This window comes from Saccostrea cucullata, unplaced genomic scaffold (genome assembly GCF_032062105.1).
Source record: "Saccostrea cucullata isolate Sc308-1 unplaced genomic scaffold, CSIRO_AGI_Scuc_v1 ctg2591, whole genome shotgun sequence".
Classification (NCBI taxonomy): domain Eukaryota; kingdom Metazoa; phylum Mollusca; class Bivalvia; order Ostreida; family Ostreidae; genus Saccostrea; species Saccostrea cuccullata.
In genome coordinates, this window is record NW_026918758.1 from 31,372 (window position 1) to 46,916 (window position 15,545).

Genomic DNA, 15,545 nt, shown 5'->3' on the forward strand with positions numbered 1-15,545 from the left:
TGCACTGCGCTTAGCGCTTAAAAGGAAAACGAAAAAAAGTGTAGATCTTTACGAATTTGATTATCATAGTTGGTGAAGTCATCGTAAGTTAATATTTCAAAACACCAGGACTATTCTTTTTAAATGACCAAGTAAACCTTTCTCTATATTTGCCGTCTAGTCAAGCAACATCTCCAGGAACATCGAAATAAAGAAAGATAACTCTAATTTTGTAACGACAAAATTGTATTAACGTTTTGATTGAAAAATAAATATCTAAATATTATTTCTTTTCTTTGAATTTAGATATATGATATAAACAACATTACACCTGGTCCACTATTTTGATCTCGTCCCTGGTATCAGCCCTTGGGTGGTCTTGGCCCACGCCCTCCAGGCTTGGGCCGATACCAACCAATCCGGCTGATACCAGGGCCGAGATCAAAACAGCAGTGTGATATATATATATATATATATATATATATATATATATATATATATATATATATATATATATATATATATATATATATATATATATATATTATCTTATGACCAATGTTGAAATAAGTGCATTGCAAATAAGTATATTTACATAAAAGAATGTGCATTGTAATTTTCAATCGTATCCTAAAACATTCTCTAATAGTTTGAAAAAACAGATAGCATTCACGGTCCCAGGGAAATGAATATTGTGTACATTTTCTTTACTTCCATACCAATAAACTTTTTACATGTATTCCGCATTGTAGCTACAAACGCGTATTAATACCATATTGACACTTTTTTAAATTTCTACATTTAATCTGTAAATTTTACTCTTTTATTAGTAAATTTAACTCTTTAATCTGTAAACACAAACTAAAACCTATCTTATAGATGATAAAGGTATGCAAGATTTTTTTTTAATTTGGATACGCCAAGGGATACATATGTACTGTTCTTGTGTGCATTGTACACAGGTAATCTCTTCATACATTAACCAATCCGATCAATTTTCTATTTGAAACAACACTAGGTAAACACGTGAACGATAGATACACGTGTTGTGATAACTTCAATAAATACATCTTTGAAATGTTTACCAAGCTATTTATAGCAATATCTAAATCAGCGATATAAAGATATGAAATGCGCTGCATATCATTATACTCATAATTAATTATTTACCAAGTCTGGTCCTGGGGGTCATAAATTCCTCATCATAACATTTTTTTATTTCATAAGCTTATTTCCCTGGAGCAGAAGAGATTTTGAAATAAATACTATAGTAATACATTTTCACTGTTTAATCCCTAGGGCCAAGTCATAACACCATAACCCCTGACCCTGAGAGATACATGATGGCCCAATAAAAATGCCGTTTTTGAGATTATTTAAAATATTTACATAGTTATATAAAGGATTAATTGCCCAATAAAATCTCCATACTTTAAGGCAAACTTTAAATATAGAAACAGGAAGTTTATATAGTAAAAGGATAAAATGAAATTCCACGCCACAAAGACGAAGGATAAACTTTTTATTATTTTCAAGTATTTTACCTCCATTGTCTGTTATTACTTGACGGAAGGTAAGATTTTTGAAAATGCCATTTCTATATAACATACACAAAATAATGATGTTAGCTATCACAGATTGTATCAATGGTATCATGTTTTCTCTCATTTGCACAGGGCAAATTGTAATGTGCAAGAGGCCCGTGTGACATTAAGATCACCTGAGTATCATGTATCATGTTTCAACTTTATAATGTTCTAAATCAGAGGCCATGGATTTCACTATTTTCAGAGAGACACCATAGCTCATCATCACTTCATGCATACACTTAGTTATTTACTTAATATCAATAAGCAGAGCATGGGATCAAATTAACAGTGCATTTTACTAAGTACACCCGTCCCACAGGAATGCTTGTTCATTGGTCCGTCCTTTCACAAGTTTAGATAAGGCATCATTGCTCATAACTATGTATTTAGTGTGTTTTATTAAATCAATCTCAAGGTAGAGGAGAAAAATTTTAAAGAGATATTAAATATAATGTATTTTCACTGTGTATTCAACAGAGCAATGCCTTAGTAGCAGAATCCTGACCTTGCCCATGAGTATCATAAAAACCATAATTTTAGAAGGGGCAACCCTTTTAATCATAACAAATCAATTATAGTAATCGGCTTTATTATTAAGATAAGAGTGAAAAACAATCGAAGAATTAATGCATTTTAAGTATACAATTCTCTGAGTCCCACCCAAATTCCAGAGCCCCTGATCAAGAATCCATAAAATCCCCATAAAATTCATAATTTTGGGGACGTACTTATCCCTCTTGATAACTATGCACTTAGTCCATAGAGAATAATACATACCCTTTTCCATATCAAATCCTGTATCAGCCCGAGATTCCAGTATCAGACAGAGGACCGAATGCCTGAGGGCTGATATTGGTTGAGGGCTGATACAGGATGTGATGTGGAAAAGGGTATGTTTTATTATGTTTATTACATACTTAGAAATTTTAAAAATACAGCACACATTAAGTTTACAAGAAAATAAGTAAATAATCATGCATGGATTTCTTACATACATGTACATGGTCTATTGTCTCATAAAGTTTGGGTTTGTTTCTACTTCTATTCAATATACTCGATGTGTAATTTGAAAATAATCTATTATTCGTAAATTATAATATCCTTATTTTCAAAAAGTTTAAATTAAGAGAATATTAAGCCACCAAAAAATAGTGTATGATCACAATTACTGTTTTTGTGAATGAATTTACTAGGAGCGTGATATTGATCCGTATGATACGACTATTGTGACGTCAGGCATACATTGTAGCGCATATGCAAAAATCATGTAATTATTACTAAGTATGTAATAAATCGGCTTAATACAGAGGAGAAAACTTTGGAAAAAGCCACTCTCCCTCATCATAACTATGATTAAGTTTGTTTGTTTTTTAATGAGAAGCAAAGAAGATTCTTTTAGAAACTATAACGAATTTTTACTATATACATGAGTCCCACCCTAGCACCAAAACCTCTGATTACGGGGCCATGAAATTAAAATTTTGGTAGAGGGTTCATAGCTTATTACAAATATATCAGTGTTACAACGCACTTTGAAAAATTACGCACTTTGAATTATTTTTCAAAGTGCATTAGATTTGGGACCAAATCAACGCACTTTGAAAAAAAAAATATTTTTTTCAAAGTGCGTTGATATCGACCATATTATTGCTCTTTGAAAAAATGTGTATGCCTTGGTCAATATTCTTGAAAATCTTATACTAATTGAACCTGTTGGATAACTTTTCGGTGATAAGGTCACTTCAGGATGTGAAAGTGAGTGATTTAGATTTTTCCTTACTTTGAAAATTCTGTCTCTCTTAAATGGTTTATTGTACTTAATTTTTTTCCAGTTTGCGTGCACTTAATGTAAATTAAAATTTATTACCCAGGGATGTCCACTTTCAATTTGCTACCGACAGTTTTGTATAAGAAAAAAGATTTGGACTAAGAGACCTTTTATGTACTCCTCCTCTCCTTCTTCGCAATTAGGGTAAACCAAAAACATGTAAATTTAATTTAAACGTTTTTCGAAATATATCATTATTACAAATTGATTCTCTCAACTACTAAAAAGTAAGTCCAGAATTTTTGTTTTGTACATCTTTTTTTTCAAATTGCGTTAAATATCCACATGGTTAAAAATGTTGATGTACACTCTTAACGCACTTTTTAAAAAAATTCAAAGTATGTTGAGTTAGTCCCAAATTTAACGCACTTTGAAAAAAATTTCAAAGTGCGTCGATTTTTTTTCCAATTTTAACGCAATTTGAATTTTTTTTCAAAGTGCGTTGCAACATACATGTACCAGCAAAAATAAACTGATTTATGTCCAAGAGTAAGGACGGAGGTTTTTTTTTTTCTTATTTGTATTGAAATTGGTGGTTTAAGGCCAACCTCTCAGCCTCCAGTTGCTGGGGCCTTGAATTTCATATTTTACTTTTCTTGACTGATGTTTTAGGACAAAATTGGTTGAAATTGGTTCAGTGCTTCAGAAAAAAATGATCTTGAAATGTTCAAATGCTATCACAGACAAAAACAAATGACAACAATAGGTCACCTGAGTAAACTTGGATGACCATTTCAGAATAAAAACAAATAAATTATAAGAACTTGTAATTAATTTTTATATGTACTCAATCATTTTATGAAGTTGTTTCACATATCCCAACCCCGCCATCACACCAAACATACACATAAAGGGAGAAAGGGGAAAAGACAGACGAACAGAAAGCTATAGACAAAATCTACAAACAATATACAAGTTGTGATTATATATTGAAGGGAAAAATAAACGCATAGTAAACTTTTGAATTAAATTAAAACTCTTATTTAATACATGTTTTCCAATATTGTCGTAAAACATTTGAATTCATCTTTAATTAACAATTTACCAAAGTCTTGCGTAACTTTGACGGATATTTCATGAGTTATATATTGAAATTGATATGTCGATACACCCCAAAAATTTAAATTAAATTCTCATCATCACCCTTGCGCTTCAGTGACAGCCTTGATTCTCCTGTGCATTGAGTTCATCGGAGCATTTATATTTCTTATAGGATTAATATTTAACCCTTCCGAAGGTAGTCTTAATGGTTGAGAGTAACTGTAACATTTTAAGCGAGCAAATTCCCGCGCCCAATGAATCCCACAAGTTTTCGATTTAGGCCATAATATACATAATTCAGCTGGTTTTGTACACTTTAATGTTTGTAAGAAAGTATCGACAAACACTGGCTACATTTTCCAAGTGTTAACATGCTAAAACATTACGCATACGACGCGTACAAACGCGTATGAGAGTAAAATCGACGTTTAAAGTTGCCAAACTCGCGGACCAAATTAGAGCAGAGTTTCTGTCAATTTTAGGGTGAAAAAAATGAGTATGATTGTCCGCTGTATAAATTTCGGTTTCTGTGATAATGTCTGGACGGTAATCGAGGTGGCATGATAGAAAAGCCTATCTTCGTGACGACTGTTACGCGCCAACGTCGTCGTCATAGTCGGTTGGAAACCTTTTAAGTTACTGTCTGACAACCAAAAATAAAACTTTTTTTGGTTTAGAAGTTAAAAACAAACTGCACAGTATGGTGGCATATTTATGACATCCACATAATTTTAAGTCAACATAGTATATCATGTCAAGTCAAGATAACTATCTCGTCAAGTCATGATTACTTTCTGGTTTATCGACAAACACCGACTTTATGTCTTGTCAAGTCACGATAAGCTATCACGTTATGTTGCAGTAGCTATCTTGAAATGACGAGATAACTTTTAATCGCGATACAAGATAAATTATCGAGTTTTGTCGAGATAGCTATCGCAAAAATACGATAGCTTATCTTGCCTGTACAAGATAAAAGTCGGTGTTTGATGACAAACCAGAAAGTTTTCATCACTTGACGAGATAGTTATCTTGACTTGACGTGAAATCTTATCTTGACAAAAAATGATGTGGATGGCATAAATATGCCACCATAGCACAGCAAACATGTTGTTGCCTATTTATTCACTTATGGAATTTAATTACTACACCCAATGTAACTTTCTTAAGCCATACCATGAATGCTAAAAAATTATACTGACTGCAAATATGGACAAACGATCTAAGTGACTCTAATGCATCGTTTGGCACTACGGAATGTGATCACACAATTGTCATCATCAATATGCACGTGTTTTTGGCTTTTTATTACTTTCCCTACGCGACGCCATACATTTCATGGTTAAAAAGTTTTAACCAGCGATTTAAGCTGACATGAATTCTTAAAAACGCAACATTTTCATCTATACGACTTGTTTCATACCAACAATAGCCGTATTTCGCCATATTTCTTTCATATACCTTGTCTTATTGTAAAGATATATACCCGAATGCACTCGTTACCCTTGATTGATTTTTTTTGGCTTGGCTATCGACTTGTGCACATCTCCGATGGTAAAGCTATAAGAACAGATGAGGTCATCAAGACATTTCAAAACCACAATAAACAACATAATAATGATATCTCTGAATAGTTATTAATTTGAATCAAAAGAAAAAGAAAAAAATGCAAGTTCGGAAGAGAAAGAATCTGGGGGGGATTAGGCGAGTCATATGCCTACGCAAGGGCAGATAAAACATCAATTAAAATTCTTTATCCATTGATTTTTAGATATTAATCGAAAAAAGATATTTAATCATAACGATAAAGTATTGTTGATATGATAAAATAAAGATAAAGTTATATCGATTTTTGTTTATGAATATTTGCGATAGAGAAGTTAGAATAAAGTGTTTTTGAATTATTTTGGCGGGGGCGGCAATTCCAATGAACCTTCACTTCAATCAGAATTCAGTGAAAGCTTACATTGTATGCATCATGTCAGCATGTACGATTAAAGATATGAAATAAAGATTGTGAAATAATCACGTGACTTATGGCCGGGTAGTCATGAATTTCTGAGCTTCGACGTTTTTGACCTTAAGTGTGTTCTTCTTGATCGGGGATTAAAAATATGTGTGGCCAGACCTAAAGAGCAATGATTACCATTTCTTAAAGAAAAAAATGGAGTTTTTGGCAAGTTTTTAGTGATATATTTGTATTTTCTTTTTGCCCCCTTTTGAACAATAGAATTATGAGTTCCAGTCGTGAGCAGATGTCAGTACAAAAAAGGAACAGTGGACACGGTCAGTCTACTTCGGACTCCAGTACTAGCGGTATATCGTTTGTTCCTCAATTCATGCCGCCGTTCACGCTTGAGTTACTCGGTGCAATGCAGACCCTACCGAACTTGCAGATAAGCCTGGGGGAAATAACTGAATCTTTGAAGGCAATTAAAGGTTTAACACAAGATATAAGTAATAAAAGGAAAGATCTATGAGAGGAAGATGGATTTGATTTTCGTATATCTCATGTTGCTCAACAACAGGAGGAGAACATCAATAATATAGATGCTTCAGGAGGAAAACAAAATGTTAAGAGAAGATGTCAACATGTTAAAATCAGTTGTCATTAATTTAGACAGAACGGTCAGAAAACAGCAATCTGAAATTATAGATTTAAAGTCAAGGTCAATGAATCAGAATATTCTTATTCACAATTACCAGAAGAGGATAATGAGGAAAATTTATTTGAGAAAATCCCACATCTCATAAAGGAGCATTTTGGAGTGGACACTTCCTTTGCAAATATTCATAAAAATGGGCCAAAAACTTCAGGGAAACCTCGAATTATTACTGGCAGACTTTCAAAATTCAGTGATAAAGAAAAAATTCTCCAAGCGCAAAGAGAACTGAACAAAAGAGAGCGTGAAGCGTCTGACCAGCCGAATCAGACCGCGGAACCAAAGTCACCCGAAAGAACCTTTTACGTCACGCCACAGAGACCAATAGAAGTCGCGGAAAACCGAAAGAAACTTCAGGAAATAAATGATCAGTACTGGAAGGAGAAAGTGAAGACACGATTCGTAGGAGAAAAGCTAGTATTTCCAAATGGAAATGTGTACAGAGACAAAGTATTGAAACCAAAGTCAGAAAATATCCTGGATATGACCAAAGCAGATAAGGAAAAGCTTCAGCAGATTCCTATGTCTACCATTGATTGCTCAGATGAAGGAAATACTTTCAAAGCAGCCGCAGCAACAACAAACACATACAACCAGGTTAGAAACTTTTACAAAAAAATCGTTATAGACCCATCATACGCAACGGCAGAACACAATATTTTAGTGTATCGTTTTAAGGATGGTAACGGCGCAATCCACGAGGGCCACAACGATGACGGCGAGTACGGCGCAGGTAGGCGGCTTATTAAAGTTCTCCGATCGATGAATGTTATAAACATGACATGCGTGATCTCTAGATTCTATGGGAAACATTTGGGCTTTCGCAGGTTTCAAATTATGGAAAACTTGATGGCAGACATTGTTCTTGCATATAGTGGCTACTTATGTGCTCAGGTCAGGTAATCAGGTTATTATACCCCCCGCAAACGAAGTTTGGAGGGGGGTATATAGGAATCACCTTGTCCGTCTGTCCGTCTGTCTAGCTGTCCGTCTGTCTGTCTGTCTAGCTGTCCGTCCGTCCGTCTGTCTGTGCAATCGTGTCCGGTCCATATCTTTCTTACAGAGGGACATTAGAATCTACTACTCCACACTAAGATTGCTCATGACCTAAGGGTGTGTCATGACCTTGACCCAAGGTCATTTGGGGAAGTTCAAGGTCACTGGAAGAAAAATTTCATAATTCGTGTCCGGTCCACATCTTTCTTATGGATAAACTTGGTATGTTCTCATTTCACACAAAGATTGCCCATGACCCAGGGGTGTGTCATGACCTTGACCCAAGGTCATTTGGAGAAATTCAAGGTCACTGGTAGAAAAATTTCATAATTCGTGTCCGGTCCATATTTTTCTTATGGATAAACTTGGTAGGTTCTCATTTCACACAAAGATTGCCCATGACCCAAGGGTGTGTCATGACCTTGATCCAAGGTCATTTGGGGAAGTTCAAGGTCACTGGAAGAAAAATTTCATAATTCATGTCCGGTCCAAATCTTTCTTATGGATAAACTTGGTAGGTTCTCATTTCACTGAAAGATTGCCGATGACCCAAGGGTGTGTCATGACCTTGAACCAAGGTTATTTGGGTAAGTTCAAGGTCACTGGAAGAAAAATTTCATAATTCATGTCCGGTCCATATCTTTCTTATGGATAAACTTGGTATGTTCTCATTTCACTGAAAGATTGCCCATGACCCAGGGGTGTGTCATGACCTTGACCCAAGGTTATTTGGGGAAGTTGAAGGTCACTGGAATAAAGATTTCATAATTCATGTTTGATACATATCTTTATTATGGAAAAACTTACTTCTAAAAAATCCAGCGGGGGGTATTTTGTCCCGTTTGGACAGTTCTAGTTGGAACTGTCGTGCCCAATGTAATGAGGTGTATTAATAGTTAACCTTGGTTAACATGGTCAGCAAATCATTTGTAATATATTGTATATATTTCCTTCTTATCAAAATACTTGATTGCATAGTAAAATGTGTAACGGTTTTTTTCATCAATGATTATTATTATTTATACTTATGTATTTAAAATTAATGTCTAAATTGAGAATTGAGTAAATTTTCATTACCATTTCTAATTTTAAACAATACGCAATTTTCAGATCCGTTGTGTTTTGAGTCTAAAATTTGTCACTGCTTTTCCTTTCCGGTATCGAACCCGATTCGAGATGACAATCACATTTTAGGTTAAAACCTAAGCTACTCTGAATAAAATGAACTACCTTTTTTGTATATACGCTGTATGTTTTTTCGTTTGTGTTTTTGTTATAAACCTGGCTCTATGTTAAAAAGGATTTTTTTTGTTTACTTGCAACTGCATTGGTATAGACAATGTTTTTGCATTCGGTTTTTTTTTTATGGTGAGCTTGTGTTGGGGTACTACAACAAAATGGAAATAGATTTTGTCTTTTATATCTCTGAATGTTAGGGGATTAAAAAGATTAAAAAGTAAAAGAAGATACTTGTTTACATGGTTTAAAGAAAAATTTCCTGATCATTTTATTTATTTACAAGAAACACATTCTACTGAGCTAGATCAACAAATATGGAAAACTGAATGGGAATCTGATATAATTTTTTGTCATGGAGAATCAAATAACAAAGGAGTAGCAATTTTATTTCCACATAATATAGATTATAAAATAATTGAAAAAACAAGTGACAATATTTGCAGATTTTTAAAAGTATCCATTTTAATAGATGATTCAAAATTTACATTAATAAATGTATATGCTCCAACAAAAGATAACTTAGCTGAACAAGTTGAATTTTTAGAATTTTTGTTGACTCATTTAGATGAAGAGAGTGATAAGAATTTGATATTAGGCAGTGACTTTAATATTACCTTAAATCCTACCATAGACAAACAGGGTGGAAACATTGAAGGGAAATCAAGATACAGAGATAATCTAATTGCTGCTATGGAAGACCTAAATTTAATTGATATTTGGAGAGAAAAAAAATCCTGACAAAAAACACTTTACATTTTTGCGAAAAAATCCAATTATTTTATCAAGATTAGATTTTTTCTTGATTCCAGCTTTTTTGGTACCTTTTGGTACTGCAAGTATAAAACCATCGATAAAAACAGATCATAGTGTTATAATCATAACTTTAAAAGGGAAAATATTTGTTGATAGAGGCCCTGGTTTTTGGAAATTCAATGCATCCTTACTACAAGAAGGATATGGAAATAACGAAAAGTATTCATTCTCAACGTCCATTAAACAATATACAAAATAAGAGCGGAGCAAACACGGACCTCCGAGACATCAGAGGTGGGATCAGGTGCCATGAAGGAGTGAACATCCCCTGCCGACCGGTCACACCCGCCGTGTGCTCGTTGTCATAATCAGGAAATAACGGAAAAAATCCATCGTCAATTCAGTGTATAAATAAAGGACTAACAATTGGTTTGAAAAACGCCAGTCAGCATTTCATTCAATGATAAATTGTATTTGCTGACAAGGTCATTGTATCGACCATAGAATTTACGAAATGATGACTTTAAACGAGACTGTTGATATTCTTGTTTCATCAACTTGCTTGTCAATAATTTACCTCGTTTAAGAAATTGTTCATACGTAGAGCATGCTCTTGCGTATCGAATCAACTGAGATATATATAGTCCGTATGTAGGTGATGAAGGTATATTCAGTGTTCGAAATTAGCGTCGGTCCGTCGGTCCTGCGCTGACGTACAAACGGAAGGACTCATGTATTGTATGACTAAATGGGTCCTTAAAATGATTTTGGGCCGATTATGATTTGCCAAGAAAGAGGGCCTAAAAAATATGTTTCTTTCCTATAACTCGACCGACACATTCAAATTGCTACCATATCTGTGCCGGTTTCAATCAGCTGATGCAATTTTTATAAAGAATGTTAATTGTAGCTTAAATAGCTGAAACATAAATATGTCATCCTAGTCAATCTTCACTTAAATTTGAAGAGGAATGATCATTCTTATATCATCTAGCATTTCCTCCCCCAATTTGTTAAGCTTCGTTTTCTATCGCAAGACAGCCATGTTGGGTGTCTACTGTTAATATCCCACCTGGATACTTCAGTCCTGGGATGTTTGGCGCTATTTATTTAGTTAATTAGGGAAAGTGAAAATTAATGTTTTAAATAGAAACTTTATTATGCTTCAATATGTGAGAACGTTCATTAGGCAAAAAAAACCCCTACAGACAGACCCTGGTTTTTTTTTTTTTTTTGGGGGGGGGGGGGGACATAAAGTATGTTTACAGTAATATTAACTTTTTTTTGGTTAAATTACATGATTTTTTCATTGGTAAGGAATCGATAAACTTACCAAGATTGTCAATTCAAGTTTATTTTCCCAAAATATTTGATGGTATTATTTTTGGGCCTATGCTGCCTTGGAAGGACTTGTGTAGACCCTTTATCAGTGGGTCCTTTGGACCCACAGAAAATAATTCCAAATTTCGAACACTGGGTATATTGCTGCATAAGTAAGGGAAGTTGACGATAGAAAAGTTAAAGTCATCACGTTTATCATATAACTTGGTTGTTAGATTACCATTAGTGTCTTTTTCAAGTAAAATATCCAAGTAAGAAGCAGAAGTGTCGGACTCTGTGGTATCTTTTATCTCAAGCTCACCAGGATATATCGTGTCGACGTAGGAATGGAAATTATCATTATTAATTGACAATACGTCGTCGATATATCTAAATGTCGAGTTGAAAGCCACAGCAAGTGTTTTCTTCTTTTCACGCATAAGATTTTGCATAAATTCTGCTTCATATGAATATAAAAATAAGTCTGCTAATAACGGAGCGCAATTTGTACCCATGGGAATTCCAATAGATTGTTGGAATACCTGGTCTCCAAAAACCACATAGATATTGTCAATCAGAAACTCAAGCATCTTCTTGATGAGATATTTGTAGAGAAAATAAAAGAAACAAGTGTACAGTTAAAAGAAAAATACTCTAGATTAGAAAATAAACAGTTAAAATGTGAACTAAGGGATTTTATTGTAAAGCATTCAAAACTTAAAGCACGTAGAAATCGAGAGAATGAAGAATGTCTAACTAAGAAATTAGAGGAACAAAATGCAAAAATAGCAACAGACCCAACTGAAGAAAATGTAAACATATATAATAAAATAAAAGAAGAGTTGGAAATAATAAATGATAACAAAACCAATGGAATTATATTAAGATCTCAGGCCAAATGGCATGAAGAAGGGGAACAATGCACAATTTTTTTCTAATCTCTTGAAAAAAGAAATTACAGAAATAAATGTATTTCAACATTAAATATAAATGACAATATTGTACAATGTAAAAATGAAATACTAGAACAGGAGATGAAATTTTACAAGAAATTATATACATCTGACTTAGATTTTAATTAATATAATGAAAATCTTGGTTATTTTGTGAATAATTCTAACATTCCAAAACTTAAAGCTGAGGAATCCTTTTCATGTGAAGGCCCAATCACATATGAAGAATGTGAAAATATTTTGAAAACATTCAAACATAATAAAATACCTGGAACAGATGGGTTTCAAATGGAATTTTATGAGTATTTTTGGAAAGAGATATCAGAACTAGTTATAGATAGCATAAATGAAAGCACTAAAAAACAGGCTCTCTCTGTTGACCAAAGAAAAGGAATAGTAACTTTAGTTCCAAAGAAAGATAAGGATAGAACTTTGTTAAAAAATTGGAGACCAATACCACTTCTAAATTTTGATTACAAAATATTATCAAAGGCATTGGCAAAGAGGATGAAAACTTATTTACCTCATTTAATAGATTCTGACCAAACTGGATATTTAGAAAATAGATTTATAGGAGAAAATATCAGAACTATCTCTGATCTTATAAGCTATACTAGTATCGAGAATATCCCTGGACTAATTCTTTTAGTAGATTTTGAAAAGGCATTTGATACAGTAGAATGGTGTTTCATTGATAAAGCTTTAGAAATATTTGGTTTTGGTGAAAGTTTTAGGCATTGGGTTCAAATCCTGTATACAGATATATCTAGTAGTGTCATAAATAATGGATATGCAACATCTTTTTTTCAAATTAAGTAGAGGGGTAAGACAAGGATGCCCTTTATCACCATACTTGTTCATTTTATGTGTTGAATTGCTTGCAATAGCTATAAGAGCAAATAAAAATATACGCGGCATAAAAATAGGGGAGACCGAATTTCAGATTAGCCAGTTAGCAGACGACACTACATGTTTTCTAAGTGATGAAAAATCAGGAATTGAAATATTAAATGTTATTCAAAAATTTAAGCATTGTTCTGGATTGAAAATTAATTTGAATAAGACTGAGGCAATTTGGATAGGAAAGAATAAAAATTTCAAACCAGGAATCTTGCAAGTAAAATGGTCAAAAGGTGAATTTTTTACCCTTGGAATTTGGTTTAGTTCAAGTGGCGAACAAAAAGTTCTTTCTAAAAACTTAAATACAAAATTAGATGAACTAAAAGCAACTTTGAATTCATGGAAAATGAGGAACTTAACACTTATTGGCAAAATTCTAATAGTAAAAACTTTAGCAATATCTAAAATAGTATATCAAGCACAAGTACTTCCACTTCCCCCACAAATGATAAAGGAAGTGTCTAAAGAACTGAATAAGTTCATATGGAATAATGAAAAACCAAAGGTTAAAAGTTCAGTATCTTGCCAAAAAAATAATAAGGGTGGATTGAAAGTGCCCAATTTTGAAGCACAAATGAAATCATTAAAACTTGGTTGGGTTAGAAGGATTTTCAGTAATACAAAAGCAAGATGGAGAAGTACAATTCAATTTTATCTGAAGGATATAGTATACAGGTAATTCCACCCTCCTATGATGTCATAGGTTTTTACAAAAACTGTAATTAGTTTAAATTCATACCTTACAGAAAAATATCTCTTGGAAGAATGCTTTACAATAGGTGTAATGATAAATATTGTTTAGTTAAAGAATTTTAAAAATGCATATTTTCTATATTTAATCAATTATTCAATCTTTAAAAAATGTTGACAAGGGCAATAACTCCTTCTAAGGTCTCTTCATTCAGGCATTTGCTTTACTGTTAAAAAGTGTACCTGATATTCACAATTCAAAAGTATCTTTTAAGTAGGAAGTATTTAGGAACACACAGCATCAGAATTATGCATTTAAACCAGTTTTTACATATTTTTCTCAATACTGTTTACAAAAAATGTCCATTTTTTTATGTTGACATACACTTCTGTTTATTTATGTTTCGCATCTTAAATAATATGGTGACCTATACATTTTTTGCAATAAATGAAAAGTTTAAAGTATATTGAATGAAAATAAATGCAGTTTTTGTACTTTGAACCTATAAAATTGTGAGGGTGGAAATTCCTTAAATGATTTTATAATTAGCAGAGGTTGTTTAAATAGGCTATATACAGATTTAACATTACGACAATTTTACAGAGAAATTTTTGAAACATGGACACAACTAAGATGTAATGATATTGATATTGAACCAAAAATTTTCAAAGAAGCTCTTTGGTTCAATGATAACATTAAAATCAATAATGAAACTGTGTTCTGGAAAAAATGGTACACAGAAGGAATCTTATATATTGGAGATATTTTAGGTGATAATTATGATTTTTTAAGTCATGAGGAATTAGGTAAACAGTATGACTTAAATGTATCCTTTTTTGATTACTTTTGTTTAAGGAATGCCATTCCATATCATTGGCGAAAATACATAAGGCAAAACAAAAAAGTTTTAATCATTAGAGATTCTTTGATCTTAAGATTCAATGATAAAATAAGTCCATTGTCAAAAATATCTTGTAAAGACTTTTACTGGATTATAATAGACAGTCTAAATGAAGTACCAACATGTGTACAAAAATGGGAGAAATATTTAACACAAATTTTTCACCTGCAGACTTAGAAAAAACATTTATGCTACCTTTTGTGTGTTCTAATGAAACATCATTACAGTCTTTTCAATATAAGCTAACTCAAAGCTTTTTATCACATAAAAAACTACTTTTTCAAAGGAAAATTCAAACTTCAGCACAATGTTTATTTTGTAAAAAAGAAGATACTTTAAAACACAAATTTTATTACTGTACTTGTGTTGCAACTTTTTGGAACCATTTTCTAACATTGTGGAATGATCTACATATATTCAATGTAGAAAATCTTTCTTGTAAAAATGTTATTTTAGGTCTATATGAGAGAAAATGTGACTGTTTGAATTACTGCACTTTGCTTCCAAAGTCGTATATACATTCGGTGTCAGTATCTAATTTGGATGTCACTAGAAAAGTACATGTACCAGAGTTTCACAACTTTTTAAATATGTTGAAAAAGAAATTACTGATTAAAAAAGAAGTGTATTGCTCAAATAGTAATTTAGATAATTTTAATGAAATCTGGCAACCAATATTAGATATATTATAA

General features: G+C 32.7%; 1 protein-coding gene across 1 annotated transcript in view; it reads left to right on the forward strand.

Moving 5' to 3' along the window:
- The first annotated feature begins 1,425 nt into the window (after positions 1-1,425).
- The window catches only part of LOC134270527 (B-cell receptor CD22-like), a 55,045-nt gene continuing 40,925 nt past the window's right edge, over positions 1,426-15,545 (forward strand). Inside the window, 1 exon segment of the mRNA XM_062752759.1 lies at positions 1,426-1,552. Coding sequence (XP_062608743.1) covers positions 1,465-1,552 — 88 coding nt within the window. The 5' untranslated portion in view covers positions 1,426-1,464.